Source organism: Anastrepha ludens, chromosome 5 (assembly GCF_028408465.1).
Source record: "Anastrepha ludens isolate Willacy chromosome 5, idAnaLude1.1, whole genome shotgun sequence".
NCBI classification, from domain to species: Eukaryota; Metazoa; Arthropoda; class Insecta; order Diptera; family Tephritidae; genus Anastrepha; species Anastrepha ludens.
The window spans coordinates 7912079-7928116 of record NC_071501.1 but is presented as its reverse complement, the minus strand read 5'-3'; the positions used below and the strand labels follow the sequence as shown (position 1 = coordinate 7928116).

The window sequence follows — 16038 nt, the reverse complement described above, 5'->3', positions numbered from 1 at the left end:
GACTGTTGCATCTTTGGTCGCTTTGGACGGTTTTCACCGAGTTCAGCCCACTCAGACGACTGCCGTTTCGACTCTGGTATGTAATGGTGGATCCATGTTTCATCCATTGTCACATATCGATGAAAAAACTCAGACGTATCCCGCTTAATAATGTCCAAACAGCGATTTGAATCATCAATTGGTTGTTGTTTTTGTTTCGGCGTGATCAAACGCGTCACCCATTTCGACAACAGCTTTCTCATGGCCAAAAGTTCGAGTGAACGCACTGCCTTTTGATATGTCTGCTATCTCTTGCAACTTCATTTTGCGATTGCCCGTGATGATTTTTAGGGATTTTTCAATATTTTCTGGAGTAACTGCCTCATTTGGACGACCAGGACGTTCAGCATCATCGGTGTCTGTACGGCCACGTCTAAATACGTTCAGAAAATATGCTGAAATTTTATAAAAATTGAAATTTGCAACGAGGTAGCAAACAAAAAAAGTGCGTGTAGCGTAGTACACATTAAAGAAGTGAAACTTTCAAGGCAGACCAAGCAAGAGGGAGAGAGCCGAGAGAAAATGAGATAGAGAGAGAGAGAGAGAGGAAGAATATATCTCTAAATAAATTCACAACATTTGCAGAGAATAGAAATAGACAAAATTCTCCGAGCGTTTATCAGCCGCACAAACGCAGCAATACCAATCCGACGCCGAAATGGATAGCACTTTATAGTATGCACAAGCACTAGCCAGGAAACGGAAGTAAGCGCCAAAAAGTAGGCACCAAAAAAACGCCAAAAAAATTGGGACCAAAAAACGCCCCAAACAGTAGGCACCAAAGAAATATAACGCCAAAAAGTAGGCAAAAATATATTTCCTACAGGTTTGCACCAACAAACAAACGCCAAAAAGTAGGCAGTGTTATTTCTCACTAGAAATTAGCAACCACAAGGAAAAACTCAGGAAAAATAGCCCAAAGTGTATCTAAGATATATATATAAGGTATAGCTCTCTCTCTCCTTTTCCGCTACGTTATATCTTTTTCTCTCTCGCGGAACGAAAATGCCCAAATCGTTGCAGGGCCTTGAAATTTTACTCTCCATTCTCGCTCGTTCATCGACGCCTAAGAAGTTTCACTTCAAAAACACACACAGAAAATGGAATTTGGAACAAAGCATTTAAAAAATGTGTCAATATTATAATTTTCCAATTTAATATCACATAAAAAAGTCAACTTTTTATTAAAGTTATATTTTGTCAATGGGATGTGAAAGAAACACGAAATTATTATTAGGAGTGATGTGAAAATATATTATATATATATAAATATGTATATACGATTTTTTATAAATTAGCAAACACGCAAAAAATCTTACTCCACATATAGCAAACGCCATTGAAAAGAAAGAAAAAAAGAGTTTACCGCAAGTTCATTTCAAATATTTGCTAGCTGCTCCACAAATTTTAATTAAAAATCCACTCAACATTTTTCAATAAAAACATAACTCACGCTCCTAGCACTATTTTACTCGGAGTCATGCAGAAGTCACCCTAAACAATTGCGCCCTCTCGCCCAGTCAACTGATTTAGAAATTTCTGTTTACATTTGAACAACGGGATATAAAAAGGAAATCCTTTCAAGCGTTCATACAGAAGACCAAAAAACAAAAATCCAGTTAACAACCCGATATCCAACCGTTGCCATATTCCTCTAGAGATTTAAGCCCAGATTAATAGAAATGTTCGTCTTAAGAGGATAACGGGCGCATGTTATGTGTATATGTATGTATGTATGTATTCATATACGCATACAAGTGTATGCAGCCGTTTATAGCGAACAACACACGCACATGCACACAAATAATAAAGTGATGCAATGGAGCGAGTGAGTCTAAAGCGACCACGAACGAAATGAAAATTGACCGAGATTTCTGCTTGACAGACAACCATTGAGGACAATAGCACTTCAAGCCGAAAACCGTGATGAGCATGAGAGCGCAACCAATGTGGGAGTGTTAGCGATGTGCACGGCAATGAGTAGGTCCACAGAAGCCGCAGCGAAAAGGGTAAAAATAGCCAGGCAGAGTGGTTGAAGTGGGCTGATATAAATACAGAAGTTTGCTTATACATAGAAGTACATTAAAATATTGCATATGTGAGCACATAAAACGCCGCCAGGGGAGAAGTGCGCATTGGTTGTGTTACGGTGTTAAGTACTGTACGAGTAAATGCATAAAAATGAGTACAAGACCAGAGACGCACCGCCATAAAAGCGAATCTATCAAATGGCACACATGGGGATTTCTAATTTTGGGCTTGATAATGATGGTATTAACGAGGTTGTGATGGTTGTTTGATGGCGATGATGGTGATGATGTTATTGTGGTTGTTTGCTTTACTGCATGTGAAGAAATTGCGCTGGCTCGTATGGGCGCCAAAATTTGTCGCCAACTTTGCTTTGGCGCGCGAAATTCAACCTATCACAGATGGCAATTATTTTCCGGTTAACGACAGCTTAGTGCAGCTATTGCTGCTAAGTGGCTGGTAAGCATATAAAAGCCTTGCTATCGGCTAAAAGTTGTTTATGCATATCACTGATTTTTTTATAGATATTTGTCTAAGAGAAGTTAAATCTCTTATTTTTGCCAAAGCTTTTGATGTTATAGTTGATTATAGGTAGATTGGGAAAGGCTATAATGTGAGCTTAAATAAAAAAATCTTCGCGAACTCAATTCATAGTAAAGCAGAGGTTAATGAAACGTTTGTTGGTGTGCTGCTCGTTTCAACTACATCAACCAAACGCCATGAGTTTTCAAAGTACTCTTTAATATAAAGCTGCATTGCAAAGAAAATATATATTAGTACAGTGTAGAAGACAAGAGGGGTTAATACAGCAGCATTTCTATCAAAGTTTTATATGTTCAAGGGCATATCTGAAGTTGTAGTTCTACTTAAAGCTGTATTTATAATGAATGCAATTGCGTCCGCTAGTCATGCTTACCGAAGTTTCCCACATAGTATTAAATTTACTGTCTTTAGATTAAAAACCAAGAGTCTGTATTATTCCCCACCTTCGAGAGGCATCATCGTGAGTCTCTAAAATCTTAGGATGCCGAAGTCAATACAAAATATTCGAAATATTGCATGAAACATTAACGGCTTTGCAGTAATTTAGACAATCGAAATGTTTTTGAAATAATTTCCGCAATATGTAGAGTAGAGGAGAAGAACTGTGATATAAAAGTTACAAATTTGACTGATTCCATGCCAAGTGATGAGAGTATTTCGAAATTTTCGCTAATTTTTCTGAAATTTGAATTATTTGTAGACTTTGGTATAAAGAGTAGTAAACTAAAACATTAGAAAAAGATGAAATTAATATAAAAAAAGAAAAATAACATAAGACAAAAAAATGCTTCCAAAAATTATGAACAAAAACTTTAAAATTAAAAATAAAAATTAAATACTTAAAAAAAAAATTTGCTTGGGAGTTAGTATAATCAGTAGTGAATTAAACAATTGCAAAAAGTTAAAAAAACAAAATATTTTTTTATGGAAAGAAATGTTTTTTTTTTGTTCAAAATTAATTTTTATCAGTTTTGAAAAATATGAGGGAGGTAATTTTCAAAGCAGCCAAAGAAAATTAATGTTCTCTAAAATTTTTAACGAACAATTTTATATTTTCAACAAAAAATTATATTTTTTTTAACAAAAAAATTTATTTTTTTAAGAACAAAATTTTATTTTTCTTAACTAAGAATTTAAAAATTTCAACAAAAAATTAATAATTAAATAAACTTTGAATTTTTACAAAAAAATTGCATTTATTTAGTAACATTAAATAATTTAATTTAACTAATTTTTTTTAGCGAAAAATTAAAAATGTAATCTTAAAAAACACAGGCCTGCGAAATCTCGCTTTTTTACAGTTTCTAAAACCGCAATGGGTGTTTCCTGAAGGTTTTTTATGCTGAAAACGAATATGACCTTGAAAATGCTCCAGCACGTCAGGATTTTTGCCAATTTGAGGTTAAATAGTCAAAAAATGCAGATTTTGGCCATTTTTAAAATTTTTTTTGAGAAAGGTAAAGCTTTCAATTTTCCACAACGGCATCGCAAAGTACTACTCTTCAGCTTTAAAGTCCTTTTTTTTAAATATTTTTACGACTAGTGTAAAAAAAGTTTATTTAATAAAACTTACTAACTAATTCAGTTTAATTAATTTTTTAACAAAAACTTAAAAAAATTTAACAAAAAATTGAAAATTACAAAAAAAAATTAAATACTTTAAATTTTTTACCAAAAAGTTTTATTTATTTACTTAAACTTACAAATTTAATTTAATCAATTTTTTAACAAAAAATTGAAAATTAAAAAAAAAATTAAATACTTTAAATTGTTTACCAAAATTTTTTATTTATTTACTAAAACTTACTAATTTAATTTAATTCATTTTTTAACAAAAACTTAAAAAAATTTTACAAAAAATTTAAAATTACTAAATATTAAATACTTAAAAAAAAATGTACTTAGGCAACAGTATAATGAGTGTAAACTTAAATAATTGGAAACAAATTAATTTTTTTGGAATATCTTTTTTCTTCGAAATTTTTCTTCGAAATTTTTTGTATACTTTTAGGAAAATCTGTGGGGGTAAAAAAAAATGTTCCAAAAATTTTTGCAAAAACTTAAAAATTAAGAAAACAGAAACTCAAAACTTTTCAAAAAAAATTTTTTTGGGCATTGATATAATTGTGACAAAATATTAAAAATTGTTAACCAATATCTTTGATTTGCTGACTTCTGATTCATTTTCATGCGCAGACCTCAACTCCAACAGAATTCGTTCTGGAGCTCTTATTGTTGTTCTTGTAGCAGGATTAACAATCCCCATAAGTCCCAAAGTCGAGAGAATCGTTATGGGATGACCATAACCTGACGGTTATATGGTTAATAGTACAGTGACTTGTCAGTTTTCCCGTGGGACATCGTATAATCATTTCAGTTTAACCAAAGTAAATGCCATCCTGTGCAGATATCCAGATCAGTCTACCTACTATTACTGACTATTCTAGCCTGATTCTCAGTTTGTGAAAAAAAGAGGCTCAGCATGACTTATATGCTTAAACTCAAGCTCCTTCTAACTCCCATATATTTTATGTCCCATCAGCTTAGCTTAAGGTTGTGAACAAAAATTTTAAGGCCACCATTATATCCAAAAAAGCTGAATAAAAACCCTGCTTCAAGTCCTAATATCGCACCAAATAAAACCGCCCTGACTTGAGTAGAACCTCCGTCATAATTTATTAAAAAAATGAGGAAATCCACAAATATTTATTCACACTTGAAATAAATCACTCCCATCCAACCAGGAAGTGCTCTTCGACACATGAATTTGTTGAAGAAAATTCTAAATTTACATATTTATGTGCGGGTACCTACCATATGCCGAAAAAATCCTCTTGGGGAAGTGCAAACTGGAATGTGTCAGAGCAAAATGCGTTCATAATTAATTTTACGTTTATCGCTTCATCAAGCTGTGATTTTGATTTATGCCTGTCACTGATTTGTTTCTCCCGCATTCAATTTGGTCTTCCTGACTCTCAAATTGCTCACAATGATCGGCGTACCCTCCACTCATGCCAAATGAATTCCTGTGCAGGCACGACGTTTCTAAGGGTAACCGGCACACAAGCTTGCATACTTACATACATAAACACATACATACATACACACACATGTGCTTGGCATACACCAGTGTGTGTTGCGTAGGCGCGTGTTTCGAAAATTAATTAACGCATATCTTCATGTTGCATTGCAGTTGTCCCGCTTCAGTATTCCCACAATGAAATTCCTTGCACAGAGTCGCAAGTAAGTCGCAGCAAATCCTTCTGGCATAAATCAGTTTTCGATGTGCTCGTATTTGTTGTTGTAAGAGTGTAGCTAACTTTACATCGCATGCGTGTAATTTAAATTTATGTCCACTTGTTTTTCACGAGCCAGACTTGGTTGTAAGTGTCAAGGGAAACTAAAAAAAATATTGAAAGGGTGTTGAAATGTTGCAGTAGCAAGCGCCGTAAATTAATGTTGAAGTTTACATATGACAAAGGTTGTTCACGTCATTGGAGGGATTTATAAAATAATTTTAAAAAATTGTAAAACCAACATTTGCAAAATGACCTACATTTTTCAATAAGCTTGGTAGGAAAAGTTTATCCAAATCATGCTAAGAAGTTTTATGTAAGATCCGAATAATCATTTGAAAATTTTCGCTTTTTTAAGGCTCACATCCAATCTCTATTTAGTTCATTTATACAACCTCATCAGAATATACTTCGGATTTAAAAAAAAAATAAATTTAATTGCCCTATACAATTTTTGAAGCTCAGGTCAAAAAGTTTAAAACTTTTTTATAAATTCTGAATTTTTTATAAATATATTTTAATATATTTGCGCTTTATTTTTCATTTAAATGGATCCTTCATTAAAATAATTTTTATACTTCTTCTCAATTTTTCTTTCAGCCATACCCGGTTTGGGCAAAAGCGGCGCTGACTTCAACATCGGCCGTCCGAACAGTCCACCAACCAGTAATCACACCATACAAAGTCTGAAAACTGGCAATAATAATGGGTGAGTAAACAAATTGTTAAAATAACTTTACCAGCTTTTCAAATATTATATGAATTTTTTCGATATTTAAAAATTCGCAGTACAGAAGTTTCATTTCTCTGATGTTAAATTAATAAATAGTTCAAATAAATATTTTTCTCGTACTCATTTAATAAATTTAAAATTTTATATTTTCATTAAAGATTTTTATTTGTAATACCCACATCCTCTCTTCCTTACTTTATTAGCTTACGGCCACCATCGATTAAAGCAACCCATCCTAGCGGCATACCGCCACCAAGTGGCATAACCGCAGCCGCCAATGTGGCACCACCGCACACACAACAAAAGCACTCTATGCTTGACAAGCTTAAGTTGTTCAATAAGGAAAAACAGCAACACCAGAACGCAGTAAATGCCGCCTCTACTAAAATACAGGCGCAATCAAAGCGTACCTCATCATCGTCAGGTTTCTCCTCAGCGCGTTCCGAACGCTCCGACTCTTCGCTGAGTCTCAACGATGGACACATATCCCAAATCAAGCCACCCGCTGTCAGCGTAACATCTGGTAAGGGCAAAGTCAACACAAAACAATCCAAGCTGATGGCCGCACAACTGAAGAAGGAGCAAACCAAAGCCAGTAAGCTGGACAAAAAGGAGAAGAGTCCAGCACGTTCGCTGAACAAGGAAGACTTTAGTGGTGAAAGCAAAAGTTCGACAATGGGTCGCACGAAAAACTCACTGCCACGTGTTAGCGAAAAAAATTCAGCGAAGTCTTCCTCGAAGGGTTCACTCAATTCCAAGTCTGACTCGAAGTCTTCTCTAATAGTGCCGCCCACCAAAGGACTCTGCAGTCCAAATAGCTCTAATACTGGTCTGCCCAAACCGATCGCTGCCATTAAGGGCACTAGTAAGTTGCCACAACCGCCTTTAGGTGGTGGCAGCGGCGATAATCGTAGCCGTGGCATGAGTAATTCAAACTCGCAACATGAAATGATGAAGCGTGAAAAGAGTGACATATCAAGCATGCATACAAACATATCTGGTGAGACGAAGTCAAAGGAGCCACAGCAGCAGCCACATATCGTGAAACCGGTACCGATATTACCGGAACCGGGTAGTAAGCCTCCATATTACGCCAACACAGCAAGCATATCACAACAGCAGCAACAGCAATTACAGCTACAGCAACAACGGCAGCAACAATATCAACAGCAACAACAGGCTTACTACAATCAGCAACAGCAGCAGCAACAACAGCAACAAGAGCATGCCACATACATCAACAACAGTCGCCTGCCACCACCGAAATCCGCTAGCTCTCCTTCCTCCAACACGCCTACGCGTAAGCTTGAGTACAATGCCGGGCCGGGGATACTCTCCTCCCCACAACGTTCACCGCTACGTGGTCTGGCACAATCGCCCGACTCACCATCCGCACATCAACACCACCACCATCAGCACGCGAACTCCAAGTTCCATACAATACCTTCCCGAATCGATACTATTTACGAAGAGAAGAAACCCACGGGTCTACTGCCCATGCCACCATTACTGCGCGGCTATAATTCGCATGTAACGTTGCCTACACGTGGCGTGCGTGGTGGTGGCGCCCACAATTATGTCGCCGACTTTGTCGAGACGGAAATAAACCAAGGCTATTGTAGCGACGGAGATTCGTTGAGGGTTAGCGCATCGGCGCGTTTGGCGCAACGCGCAGCCGCAACGGCTAGACGTTATCATGACATAGACAATGGCTACCTGTCGGAGGGTAGTGGTGGTGTGGGAAATCATGGCATGGTAATGGGTGGTGGTATGAGTGCGGCGGCGCATACGAAGCACTTCCTGAGTATGATGCGAGCGAGGACGCAATTGCCGACGACCATCGAAGAGCGGTAAGTCGAAGAGAACTTTTCAATAATTTTAATAATTTTTCAGAATGCATAGGTGATATTTTTATATGAAATTATTAGAAATTAGTATTTTATAAAGAGTGTATGTATGTGTCTATCTGTAAGTCGCAAAAAACTTCAACATATCAAGAGTTTTTTGCAAATTACTTTTCAAGAATTTTTTCTGCAAACACATCTCGAATTTAATAACTTAAAAACATATTTTTTTATATTTTAATAATTTTTTTATATTTTTATTTTAATATTTTTTATTTTAAAATAATAATTTCTTAAGCTGCCGTAACCGTTCCCCGGGTATTCTTCGAAAAAAGGCGTTTTACATTGAGCGCGGACTCTCTGGATTGGGCCAACTAAACCTTAAAAATAAACAGGATATTATTAATCTAAGTTATAATTTAGTATTCAGGCGAAGAAATAAGAAAACTGTGCATTTTTATACAAAATAGCAGCTTTCGAAGAAAATTTTCCATTTAGCATGAAATTTTCTACTTAAATTTTTTATGAAATAGAAAAAATTGACCGGTATGAAAAAATTTGAATCACTTACAAAAAAAAAATATATTTATAAAACTTGTGTTAAAATTTAAGACTGATCGATTTAGCTGGTTTCACGAAATTCTACCCACTTGACTACATAGTTTTGAAAACAAAAAACATGTTTAAGGTTTCATATTTCATATTTACAAATGCAATTCATATTGCATGGATATCGAAAATATTTGTAGGATTGAAAAGAAATTTTCTTGGAATAAGTATACTTAAACTTAAATATTTTTATGTACAAAACGAAAATGAAATAAAAATTATGATTTTTTGAACATCTTGACTACGTATAGCCACGTAGGCCAAGGCCTACGAGTGTGGGTGAGTAGGTGTATATGTTTGTTATCTTTTTACGTCGAAACGACTGCACGGATTTAAGTAAAATTTAGAACGTAAATAGTGCAGAAATTGGATAAGTATATAGGATAATTTTGAAACCGAGATGTCACCTATTTTAAAATTAAATTCAATCATATTAATAAACTTTAAAAATAATTTACAATATTTGATTCCCATATTTGGCACACGAAGAGTTAAAAGTTCGAAAATATTTTTCGATAGGGTTGCCACCTGTTTGGGGAACTGTATAAAAACTAGTTACCACGGATTTAAATAAAATTTAGGACGTAAATAGTGCATAAATTGGATAGTACAATATATAGGATAATTTTGAAACCGAGATGTCACCTATTTTAAAATTAAATTCAATCATATTAATAAACTTTAAAAATAATTTACAATATTTGATTCCCATATTTGGCACACGAAGAGTTAAAAGTTCGAAAATATTTTTCGATAGGGTTGCCACCTGTTTGGGGAACTGTATAAAAACTAGTTACCACGGATTTAAATAAAATTTAGGACGTAAATAGTGCATAAATTGGATAGTACAATATATAGAATATTTTTAAAGAGAGATGCCACCTACTTAAAAAATTAAATTCAATCATATCATTAAATAAAAAAAAATAAATTACAATATTTGATATCCATATTTGACACACGAAAGAGGTACAATTTAGTGCAGGTGGTAACCGCCTGCTTGAGGAATTGTATAAAAACTAGTTACCAAGTTTGAAATCGGAGTATCTTAAGCATTTACGCGCCTGATGAGGTGGTCACCTACTTTGCTCGTTAATCCCCTTTCTGCAGTGTACTCACCACGTCTGGAAATCTTGGACAGGTAACATTTTCTTCCTGTAATAATACCTTTTCAGAGTGATGAGGATTTACTACGAACTATTTTCGTAGGAAGAATGTAATCTTTTTGGGTAAAGGTGACTTAAGATTGCTTTTAAAATATTACACTGGTCATAATCGGCTACTCTCTCATCTCTACCGCACCGATCTATCAACTGAGACAGAATGCCGACTACGTTTATGTGAATGTCTGGCCATGGTTGGAAGGATCTACTTGTTTGATTTTCTCCATGAAACGTGTGGCTGATTCTATTACAGCTAGAAAATAGTTAACCAAAGGAGTTTTAGCTTTGAATAAGCAGTCTAAAGTTGCCTCAAATTCTGGCGTTTATATTCGTAATATTAGGATATCATTTTGTACTGCCTTTCCGTTCTTAAGTTACCTACTATTATATCTCTTATTACTGAGTGATTATTTCGGTAACAAGGTAACGAATATTTACACAGCTGAAGTAATTTCTAATTACAGCTACGGTTCATCAACACCCCTCATCCGTTGCACCCACATCGTCAAAATAGCCCATCTTTCCTGGGCCTACCGTTAAATAAGATTGACAATGACGACCGATGACTTCACGAATACTCTCTTCACTTTTCATAATTTTTTATACTCTCCTATTTTCATACTTTTTCACTGCCTGGTAGTAGTGCACTCTTGTGACATCGCAAGGGTCAAACGCCCATATTAAGTACTCATAAGTATAAATATAAGTAATTTACGCAACTGCATTAAAAATTTATTAAAACAAAAGCAATTTCTTTACGCTATTTTCCAATTTCGAAATTGCTTTTCTGCAGTAGACATTCCAGCAATTAAACATCCACCCTTCTCCGCGTAATGCACCACCATTCCGGCCTTGAGTCACTCTCCACTCTTTAGCTCAAGAAATTTCCGTAATGATTCATTGCTCACGCTCGTCGCTTTCTTCCATCCTTGCGGTTGGTCTGTTCGCGTGATGCCCTTTTTCGTGCGAATCGAAGATACATTTTTTCATGTTCTTACCACATAAATAATAGCACAAATTTCAAAGCAGAAGAGAATGCAAATGCACAGCAAACAAAACAAAAGAAGTCCTGCAGCAGAGCAGTGCCAGGCAGAAGCCTCTTTATTTCTTTCTATGGCGCACAACAACAATACATATACGAATACAAACAGGCATCGAGTGAGCTGACTAAGTGAAGGAATGACTCACTTCGTTGGATTCTTCACGCACTTTTCACTTCATTTACTCTCTTTTGAAGGCTTTGGTTTTGTTTGAATGCAGCCAGTTCCAGCCAAAAACGCTTGCGGTACTCGCTGTGACTTTAAATGCGTTTGTTCATGTTTTTTTTTTTTGTTTTTTTACGCGCTGCTACACCCGTTTTCAGCCAAAAATAATTTGTGCCAATTGCTCTCTTTTGCTGAACCATGAAACGTCACAGCATTTGAACAGGTTTTTTGCTTTGAATATTTTTTTATTTTTTTTTTTTTTTGTTTTTGTTTTTGTGCCGCTCTTATTTTGCTTGTAAGTGCCAGTTTTGTCGCCTGTTTCGTTGCCTTCCTCATTGCTCATTTGCGTTGTTAATGCGGTTTGGCTTATTGTTCTGCTGCTTACTTTTATTTTCGTTTTTGTTTTTGTTTTTAATTTTGCCGATTTTTTTTTTAATTTTTGTTATTTTTTTCTGGTGTTTTTGCCGTCATTCGGCCGCTTGCCTTTGAGCGTTTTAATTGTGGCATACAATTTAATTACGTGTAACTGGAACGCCAACTGGCAAAGAGGCGTAACAAAAAATAAAAGAAAAAAGAGTAAAGTAAAAAAAGCGCTAAAAAGCGTGTGATTTGCGTATTTACTTGGATCTGCTTAGTTTCACTTGAAATTTGTTTTTTCTGCTTAATTTAAAAATTGTTCGAAACCTTCAACTAGTTTAATTTTATACTGGACTGCTGGATTGTAATTTATTTCTGCCATTTACTCTCTATTAATGCCTTCGCCTTGTACTTATGGCACTGGTAAGTTGCTTCCCTGTAATGCGGTTTTGTATACCCACTATGCGGCTTGCACTGTTACTAGCCAAAGCTTCAACCCAATACTTGTCCTCACCACCTTCCGCTCAGTGGCATCTAAATATGAGCTGAAATGGACTACGAATACAACTTTCCCAAATATCTTATACCCAAGAATCTCCTAGTAGATAATTTTTTAGCCGTGATAAATTTTACCTTGTAAGTCGCATACATTCAAAATTTGAGCACAATAAATTTCAGCCAGTTCGGTATATTTCTTTGTGCTTGGCATTCCTTTGAATCGAGGAAGTCGGGTGATGTTCTTTTTCCATCACAACAACGCGTCAGCTCACGTCTCAGCAGTTGTGGTCGCAAAATTAATGGAAATATGCTTCCAACTCCTTAGCTATTTTTCAGGCTTAGACAAATCCTATTATTCGGAGAGGATCAACAAACTAGAACAGCAGTGTATAAGCCTAAACGGAGGCAAACAATCGATTTTAAAAAACAGAATCAACTGAAAAAAAAATCAAAAAGCATTTGTTTAGGGCAATGATTCTCGACGTAAAGATTTTTTGGTAGCACTTGGAAGACAAAAAACCGATTATCGCTGAAATAATATTGGCTAATTTGTTATTGAAAGTTTGAGGCAAGAGGTATAATGAATTTATTAACAAAAAGAAATACAGAAAAAAGTTCAAATATTTTTAAGCATTTTTTAAAAGACATTAAAATGCTAAATGTGTCTTAAGAGTATTAGCTAAAAATTACCACGTCACTTCTAAAAAATGTTTCAATTAAAATTAAACATTTTTAATACCCATAACTGCCATATAATCTGTTTAAATACTTAATTAAAAATATCATTTCAATAAACTTACGATAAAATCGAAGCAAAAAACCGAAGGTCCTCGCTCACACCATCTTCTTGTCTATTTTATTGCCTACTCTACTAAAGGGTGTTTTTTTTAGAGGTTAGGTTTTCAAGTTGGCACTACTTTTTTCGTAGATGGTCTTTTTGACAGCTGTCACTTAATTTATGCTCAGTTTGGTTTGCCATTTCATAATGAATAGACTTACACCTGAACAACGTTTGCAAATCGTGCAAATTTGGGCCCAAAACGAGATGGCCACCGATCCCGATTTTCACAAGAAAATTTTGTTCAGCGATGAAGCTCACTTTTGGTTGAATGGGTATGTCAATAAGCAAAATTGTCGCATTTGGAGTGAACATAATCCACAAGCCATTGCTGAGACGCCGTTACATCCTCAAAAAGTCACTGTTTGGTGTGCTCTATGGGCAGAGGGAATCATTGGTCCATATTTCTTTAAAAATGAAGCCGGCCATAATGTTACAGTCAATAGAGAGCGCTATAGAGCCATGATTAATGACTTTTTCGTGCCTGAATTGGACGATGTTGATGTGGACGACCTTTGGTTCCAACAAGACGGCGCTACATGCCATACAGCCAACGCAACAATCGATTTATTGAAGGAAACTTTTGGTGAGCGCATTTTCTCGCGCCGTGGACCTGTGGCGTGGCCTCCAAGATCGTGCGATATAACACCGCTGGACTATTTCTTGTGGGGCTATGTGAAGTCGCTTGTCTACGCAGATAAGCCCGAGACGATTGACGTCTTGGAAGAGAATATTCGGCGCGTTATTGCTGACATACGGCCCCAATTGCTGCAAAAAGTGGTGGAAAATTGGGCCTCTCGGCTGGAATTTATTCGAGCCAGCCGCGGCGGCCACTTGCCCGAAATCATTTTTAAAACATAATGGCAAACCCTTATCTTTATAATAAAGCTAAATTCTTGGCCATAACATTAAATTATATACGTTTTATTTCATCTTGAAAACCTAACCTCTAAAAAAAACACCCTTTATATACGCACCACCATCCTCTTGCTTCGTACAGCAACCAACCACTTCAATTTGTCAACAACTTAACATGGCATTCTCGACAGCCGAATACAATTGTCACCTGTCAAAGCCATAAATTTGCAACATACTTCAGCAATCGGCAGACAAGTTGCTTGACAGTGCTGTTGTTATTATTTGTATTGATGTTGTTGTTGGTTGTTTGTAGTTTCAGCAGTCTAGTTACCTTCATTACTTTGCTTTATTGCCGTTGTTGGCTTTATTGTAATTCTACTTCTACTTGATTTGTATTTATTTGCCGCTCTTCTACTTGATAGAGTCAGTTATACAACTGGCTTCGTGTTTTCGTTGTTGTTGTATTATAATTTTTGTCCCGCTCATCCGAACTATTCACCTTCATTTGTCCCCTTCGATGCAGTTAAGTAAGAGAATACTTAAGAGAGTATGAAAATAAAATAAATGAGCGTAATACTCGTAGAAAATCATTCCCTCTCATTTTGGGAGGTTCATGAACGCACCTTAGTGCGGCGCTAATTGTGTTGTTAGAATTTTTTTGAGGTTATTGAAACTTCAAGGCGCGTAAGCGTATTGTGCTTTGAAGTTTATAAGTATGCAAAAATGTTACGAAAATATACTTTAAGAAGTTAGGAAAAATAAATTAAATACATTTTATCGGATTTAAATTATTAAGTAATTGATTTCCGTTTAAAAAAAAAATTTTTGAATTACGTTTGTAGGATTCAATGATATAATTAAATTACGTTTATATATACGTATACCGGTAGTTTTCATTTAAATGTATCAGGCATTCTGGCATTTTATATTTATATTTTATGCCTATGTTTTGTGCGATGAGTAGCAAGTGGCAAGTGACATGTTTGGAGTCGAGCAAAAAAAAAAAAAAAATTCTATCAAGTCTTAGCCCTGACCAAGTAGTAGCCATGAACTAAATATAAGCAATTTCCCTTCCGCAAGCCTTCGATACCTATAGAAAATACACAAAATATTGTAGTCAATTCTCTAAAGGCTTTTTTTATACTTAAGATAGTTTTTAGTAATAAGTTTTTGCATTTGTTTTCCTGGCATCGGTTTATACAGAGGCATCTGGAAGGGAGACATTGGAAATTTTCTATTGATTTCTCATTCGCGGTCACACGGGCAAAATTGTTTTCAGCAACATTTGTTGCTTTTCACGTTTACTTCTTTAAGTTTGACAATATGAGTATGAAGCAAAAAGCGTATCACCAATTTTTTTTTTTTAATTTAGTGTCCGTTTTAGCTCACAGCCCAGTTAAAAAAAGATTTTAAGTATCACTATGCTAGGGGGGAAATCGCAACTGTTTTCCAAATTCTGGAAGTAGCCGAATGAATAAACCAGAAGAGATGAAGCAGGAAACAGATTGGAGTTTTCAGTGGCAGTCAGGCTGCATTGAACGCCTGGGAGAACGCGAGGCAAACCTCAAAGATTGTTCAGGAATGTAAGAAGAAGCTCAATTCTGTCGCAAGACAAAACAGGCTTTTACTTATATGGATTCCAGAACACTTCGGTGTTCAAGGAAACGAAATTACCGATGAATTGGCCAACCGTGGATCAGCGGCTCCCTCAAAAGGGCCAGAGCTAATAATCGGAATAACTTCCACAGTAATGATGAATTAGATCAGCGATTATGTAGGCAACCTACATAAAGAGCGATGGTCCAGTCTAGAAAGCTGCAGAACTCCAAAGCGTTTTGTGACAACTCCCAACAGAAAACTGTCAAACTTTCTACTAAAACTTGAAACGAAAGACGTTCGGTTGATGGAAGGCATTATTACAGGACACAACCCATGGGGTCAGCAAATGACCACCATTGGAATCATTGAGGACCCATTGTGCCTGTCTTGCTTGGAGGAGGCGGATAGCACTGATCACTTTCTCTGTG

General features: G+C 35.7%; 1 protein-coding gene across 1 annotated transcript in view; it reads left to right on the top strand.

Moving 5' to 3' along the window:
- LOC128863460 (protein sickie-like) overlaps nt 1-16038 on the top strand; it is a 155753-nt gene that overhangs the window by 38900 nt on the left and 100815 nt on the right. The window contains exons 3-4 of the mRNA XM_054102623.1: nt 6507-6615; nt 6843-8489. Of these exons, the coding sequence (XP_053958598.1) occupies nt 6507-6615; nt 6843-8489 (1756 nt within the window). The remainder of the gene's footprint in view (nt 1-6506; nt 6616-6842; nt 8490-16038) is intronic.